Source organism: Taeniopygia guttata, chromosome 19 (assembly GCF_048771995.1).
Source record: "Taeniopygia guttata chromosome 19, bTaeGut7.mat, whole genome shotgun sequence".
NCBI lineage: Eukaryota > Metazoa > Chordata > Aves > Passeriformes > Estrildidae > Taeniopygia > Taeniopygia guttata.
The window spans coordinates 2,282,156-2,288,991 of NC_133044.1; the positions used below are offsets into that span (position 1 = coordinate 2,282,156).

The 6,836-nt window shown below is 48.2% G+C and overlaps 1 protein-coding gene across 1 annotated transcript in view; it reads left to right on the top strand.

Moving 5' to 3' along the window:
- The window catches only part of TBX4 (T-box transcription factor 4), a 32,930-nt gene extending 26,310 nt beyond the window's left edge, over positions 1-6,620 (top strand). The window contains exons 7-9 of the mRNA XM_030288013.4: positions 1,849-1,937; positions 2,243-2,484; positions 3,719-6,620. Of these exons, the coding sequence (XP_030143873.1) occupies positions 1,849-1,937; positions 2,243-2,484; positions 3,719-4,341 (954 nt within the window). The 3' untranslated portion in view covers positions 4,342-6,620. The remainder of the gene's footprint in view (positions 1-1,848; positions 1,938-2,242; positions 2,485-3,718) is intronic.
- The last annotated feature ends 216 nt before the right edge of the window (positions 6,621-6,836 follow it).

The following is a 6,836-nucleotide window of genomic DNA, read 5'->3' on the forward strand; positions in this document are numbered from 1 at the left end:
GGAATTCTGCTAACAGTAAAGCCCAGTTGCTGTACGAGGAATAATTAATAATTTAATTGGAATTTTTAAAGGGCATCAAGATTCATAAATAAAGGTGCAGAGTGAGGTAGCACTGCCAGAACCCTCCTGTCACCCTGAGAGTGAAATCTGCCATGTGTAACTGTACCAGCTCCTTTCCTACACATTCATAGGAAAATCCTGCAGGAACAGGAACAAGTGTGAAATTCTTCCTCCCCAATAACCTGACCAGAGCTTTTCCTCCCAAGCAGGATGCCTGTGTGCCCTTTGATACTGGAAGCATAGAGTCCTTACAAAAATGTTGCAATTAGTGAGCCAGTAAAGAGACTCAGAGCAGAAGCATGGATGTGGTATGGTCAGGCAGGGTGGGGGGAAAGTGCCCATTAGGACACTGAAGGTAGAAAAGTTGTAGCTGTTGATGTAAAATGACCAATTGCCCAAACATGGTTAACCAAAAAGAGCTTATATTTAATACATATTTAAAATGTCTGCTGTCAATGGTGCCTTTCATCCCTAAAGTTCCCAGAGTGCTCCATAAACTCCACACTTGCCCTGTCACTGCTGTCCAGCTGTGCTGGGGGCAGTTTGTGGCTGGGAGGCAGCACAGGGTGGACCTGACAGATTTAGGGAAAATGTCCCAGATTTAGGGAAAATGTCCCAGATGAGCCCAAATTCTTTAGTGAAGATCCTGTGAGGAGCCTCTGTCTGCAGGCTGGGGGGGATGGACACTGCCCTGAGCAGGGGACATGGGGACATGCAGAAGGTGACAGCAGGCAGAACGTCTCGCCAGGATCTCAGTGTGGTCTTGAGAAAAATCTCAACCTCAGAGGAATACCTGAATGGTTTTATTTATTCTCTTTAGTGTCAACAATTAAAAACCTGGTCTGGGTATCTTTTAGAAGAAACAAACTGCTGAACTATATTTAGCTCAGAAAATTCCTGCCAGCAAGAAGTGTGGTTGTAAATAATTGTATTCCTGAAGAAAATATTAAGATGTTGAGGAAAGAGGTTACCCCTGGGCACAGGTCAGTGAGGAAGGTGTGTGCTCACCCCAGATCCCCTCCTGGGCTGGATGAGGCCAGGGGAAGGTGACAAGGAGGGACTGAAGCCCTGATCCTGCTCATGTCAGAGGAAAACCACAATCACTGCATAACAAAATGAAATTAAGATGTACAAACCTGCTGTCAGGCTGTGGGTTTGGAAGGGTCCTACTCTTCTTGTGGTTCATCAGCTGCTTGAGCTTCCCTGCAAGGGCTCGAGCCCTGGAAGCTGCTTAAATTCACATGTCACCACCTTCCCCTCCAGCTCTGAGAGCAGCCAGCTGTGTTCTCAGGAGTTTTTTTGGTAAGGGATATTTTTCAACATTGCTAAAAGTGTAGTTGTTAGTAACAGCAACAGCTCTGCAAAACTATCCCAAAGCAGAACTGGCTGCTCTCCTCAGCATTAAAACGGGATGCAGGGAGCTCGGAGCAGGGAGAGGGGCTGTGCAGGGTTAGAACAGTGTTTGAGTTGTGACCTTCACAGAGGTAAAATGACTGAATGGTGGCCATAAAGGTGTGTTAAATTGTTATGGGAAATAGGGAGAGCCACACCATGACAAGCAGGGCTCTCTAAAAAGGAAACATAGGAAAGCATTTAAATCAGAAAAATAAATTCTCTCTATCAGGAGTCCAGAACAAGAACACAGGGCCTAGAATAAGACCCAGACTCTGCATTTCCCAGGGGTCATCAGGACTGGCCCCCTCGAGACCCACCAGCTCAGCCCTGCTGCTGCTGTACCTTTGGTCTGGTTTGCTTTCAAACACTATTCTTGCTTTTGTTCTTTTAAAGATAACCCAGCTGAAAATTGAGAACAACCCCTTTGCCAAGGGCTTCCGGGGCAGCGACGACAGCGACCTGCGCGTGGCACGGCTCCAAAGGTACCTCCTCCTCCTCCTCCTCCTCCTCCTCCTCCTCCTCACGGGCTGCAGCTCTTGGGAGAAGCAGCTGAAAGGTGTTTGCTTGTGCCTGAGGGGCACTGATGTCCCTTCCTGACACACTCTGTGCTGTCAGCCCTCGCCACACCCAGAGCAGTATGATGAGTTCACCGTCTGAAGCAAAGGGTGGTGAAGTCATTGGCTGGAGATGCTCTGGGGGAGCCAAACCAATATTTCCTCACTGCTGATGAAATTCTGATGATGCTGATCACTGCCTAACCAGCCTTAATTTTTCTCACCTCTTTTAGCAAAGAATATCCAGTAATTTCCAAAAGCATCATGAGGCAGAGGTTGGTGTCCAGTCACGGCCAGCTGTCAGCAAAGCCAGATGTTAACCCACTGCACGGGAACCACCAGAGCCTTCAGCATTATCAGTATGAGAATGGTGCTCACATGCAGTTTGCAGCTTCGGATACTCAAGATCTGCCACTCAACACCTTCACAGCACAGAGAGATTCAGGGCTCTTCTACCATTGTCTAAAGAGAAGAGGTAACTCGAGTTCACAGCTAGAAAAATATTGCAGAAAATAAACCTGAGACCATGAGTTTGGTTTGGATTGGTCTCTTGGGCCTTGATGTTCAAAAATACTGATGTGATTGGAGTGTTTTGGAGGTCAGGAGGCAAGAGCTGCTGTTTGGAGCAGTTTTTAGTGGGTTTGTCCCATAGAAGGTAAGTTCAGACTCTGAGACAGAGCTAAAACAATTAATTAAAATGTGTAATTCAAATGGCACAAAGCTTCAGTGGAAAATTATCCATTGTTAGGATCAGCTGAATGCAAAATTGTTTGCAGGAGGCCATTAGCATTACCAAAATTCCACACTTTCCAGGGCAAAGCCATGAGCAATTCCCTCAATGTCTGCAGACCAGTGGGACTGTGGGAGCTTGGTATGAGCAGCCCTTTCCTGTCATCCACTAATTCTCAAATTTAAGTGAGCTGTGACTGCATTCTCTTCCTTTTAGTCCAGCATCAGATGAGATCATGGCATGTTTTAAGTTAAATGGAAAAATTTTGCAGAGAAGAAAAAAATCCTTCTATTTGCATGCTCACGTCTCACTGCCTGCTAATTTATTTAAGCTGGGAGAATTATCTGATCATGGCTAAATGAAGAATCTAACAGCACCAGTAATGAGGGCTGCAAGGCAAATGTGTAATTTTAGCAGATGTTTAATGTACAGATGAATTCACTAATTCATCCAGAGAATATTCCTAATAACTAACAGAAAGCTGCTGGGGAACAGGGCCGTGGTCCTCACAAGAGGAGAGCAAAGCTGAGGAAGGGCTGCTCACTGGGAAAGGGCTCCTTTATCTGGAAATATTTCTGCAGCTTTTGACGTGAATATCTGGGAAATGTAGAGTCATTTTTGCAATGACAGGAAGGCAGGCTGTGATAAGAGCCTTTAAGAGACTTCTTGAATTTGTCAGGAGGAACCGTGCAGGAGTGTCAGGGCCCTCCCTTATCTGGATGAACGTGGAGTAATCCCTGATGTGAGAAGAGTCCCTCACTTAAGCTGACAAATGTCACCAGAGCGCTTTGAGGCCAGGGAGGATTAGCCTGACATTTGCAGCCCAATGTCTTTTTGATGTTGTACATTGTTTTCCCGAACTAGAAGTGTTTAACTGGATGAAGCTGAGAAAAGGCACCAGTTTAGTGAAATAACTGCGGCCTCCAAGGGGACTCCCCAGTTCCAGCAGAGCTGCTCCTGATGTGAATTTCTCTTGCAGAGAGCGCTCGGCACCTGGACCTGCCCTGCAAACGCTCCTACCTGGACGCCTCGTCCTCGGTGGGGGACGATCACTATTTCCGCTCGCCGCCGCCCTACGAGCAGCAGATGCTGAGCCCGTCCTACTGCGGCGAGGTGGCCCCCAGGGAGGCCTGCATGTACTCTGGCTCGGGCGCCGACATCGCCGCCGTCTCGGCCGTCGACGATTTACCGCCGCCGCCGCCCCCGCTGAGCTGCAACATGTGGACTTCAGTCGCACCTTACACCGGCTACAGCGTCCAGACAATGGAGACTGTCCCCTACCAGCCCTTCCCTCCTCACTTCACCGCCGCCCCCATGATGCCGCGGCTCCCGGCCATGGCGGGCCAGGGCTCGCAGCCGCCGGGGAACGGCCCCTTCAGCGTGTACAACCAGCTGGGCCCGGCTCCGGGCCGGGAGCGCGGCCCGGCCTCGTCCTTCCCCAGGGAAAGGGTGCACGCGGCCGTGTGCGAGAGGAAACCCCCCTCTCCGCACCTGAATGCGGCCAACGAGTTCCTGTACTCGCAGAGCTTCTCGCTCTCCAGGGAGTCGTCGCTGCCGTATCATTCAGGGATGGGGACTGTGGAGAACTGGACTGACGGGTGACCCCCGGGCCCGGCGAGGCTGCGGCGACCTTACTGCTCCAGGACAGTTCAGTCAGTGTTATACCTGTGGGTAACTTGCACTTCAGTGAGACACATGTGCATTTCCAGAGGGATTTGTGTGGGTGAAGAGCTCGTATCTTCAGGCACACAGAGAGTTCCATCTCCTGTCTCAGTGGGCTGGATTCATCAGGCTCTTAGTGACTCCCAAATAAATTCATTCTCGTGTCTTCATCCAGTAGAAACCATCTTCATGACTAATGAGTGACGTAGCTAGTCATGTTCTTTTGCTTGTAATGTTAAACATCCGTGAGCAAATTTTGGCTATTTGGGAAAAACACGAGCTTCGTTTTTATGGTCCTTGGCTCACAAAGCCACAACCTCCCAAGCCTCCAAGGAAAAAGCCATTCCATGGGTTGCATAGCTCAAGGACTGCCGTGGCAGCGCTTCTTTAGCCCTCTCGGGCCGTAGAGATTCCTCGTTCCTCTGGAGTGCAGGAGTGGCGGGAGCGCGGGGCCGGCGGGCGCGGGCTCCGCTCCGGAGCCGTGGGGCCGCGCCGCGGGCACGGGGGAGAAGGCACCGATGCACAAATGTCTCTTCTTGCCCCCACACCGACCTCGGTCGTGGCTGTGGGAAGCAAAGAAGTGAAGAGTTAAGTCCGAGGCCAAACAGCAAATTAATTGCAGCGTTAGGAACAGACCCAGTGTCTTCAGACTCCCATCCCTTGATTGAATCACATTTGCTTATTGCAATATATTTATGAAGTTTAAGCTTAAAAGTCGCTAATACTTTCCAGAACCAATTTCTGTATTTGCTGGTCCTTGATTTCTTTCGTATTCAGCTGAAACGTGCCTTTTGTGCTATGTTCTTTTCTTTTGCAGCTCAGACAGAATTGTTTTCAGCCTAAAGCAGGCCTAGAGGAATACTTTCCTAATGGTGGGGTGGGGAGGGAAGAGCTCCCATGACCCACCAGCTTTACAGTGTACAAATATTTGTAGGACAGGTAAAATCTGTAAGCAGCACATCCATTGCTCCCTTTGCTCACGGTGGAAGGTCCTGGGCTGATCCTGGCTGTGCCCTCTGCAGTGTCCCTGTCAGCTGCCGTGGGGAACCAGCACAGGGTGGGTTTGGTGGTCTCAGAGGTCCTTCCCAGCCTCAGTGGTTCTGTCAGAGGCTGACACTGGTGGGGAAGCAGAGGGATTCTGTGCTTTGGTGAATCCATCCCAAGGAGGAGCCCGATGGATGGGGGGGCTGTGACACAGCCCCGAGGGTCACACTGCAACCAGGACAGTCCCCTGCACCCACTCAGCAGAATTCGTGTGTGACTGGTGAGGATTTTGTAACCAGATTTTGGAAATCACTACAATTTTTGCATGCTGAATAGCTATTTATATACATATATATTTTATATATATATATATATATAAAATTATATATATCACAAATGCAGGCCACGTGTCCAATTCAGCTTTGCTTTTAACAAATGAAATACTTAATAAAAATGAATGTTGCAAAGGTTTTTTTTTTTTTTTTTGGAAAGACATCTATTTAAAATTTTTTTATTACACACCTTTGATGTAAAAACTAAGAATTGGTTAGACAAAAAAAACATATATACTACAGATAAATCTTTATTAGAAACCACATTAGATACAGGTGGTATGGAATTTTTAAATGTTTGTTACATAGCATGGACATTTTATTTTACATATCAGAACATAAAGTCATTTTACTACTACAAGCTGTCTCTGGGTGCATTTCAATGATTAGTATAAAAATGTTCCATGGTGAATTAAGGTGCCTCGTCTCTCTGCTGTCTCCTGCTGCCTGACTACACCAAACTCGAACCTCCCACTTCCCAAGGTGCACACTTGGCCCTTTTTTCACCATCTCAAAGCTCCACCATCAGGTTTTAGGTGCCCATGGGTTTATTTGGGATTGTTCAGGTGTTTCTTTGTTTTAGGGGTTGATCTGAGCACTGAGTTAAAAGCAGCCACTGATGCCCAGAGCTCCAAGCCCCGTCCCTGTGCCCTGTGCTCCCTTCCAGGGCTCAAAGGTGGGAGGAGGGGGAGAGGCCTGGGGCTGTCACTGCCCAGAACTCGCACTGCTCAGTTCATTTCTCACTGTGACACTGCATCAACACTCAACAGACAAATGGAACCCAAAAACGAGCGGGGTCAGCAGCCCAGGCCGCAGAGGAGAATCTGCCTGGATCTTCTGCCTCTTTTACAGAGGTGACAACACAATAACAATGTCATTTCTAATGAATAATCACTGCTGCTATTTTAACCATTTTTCATGTGCCTTCTGCTCATCCATGCGATATTTATTGATTTAAGGCAATTAAAAAAGTAATTCCTGTAAGAATCCTCCCAGAACCTTTCAGTCAATGCAGGGAGTGAAGAGAAATCTTGAGCATGGAATTACTGCATGGTATTACAAGTCTTACCTGGCAGCTTTTGCAAAGGGCAGGGCTCAGGCTCTGTCCCACAGCAGCCA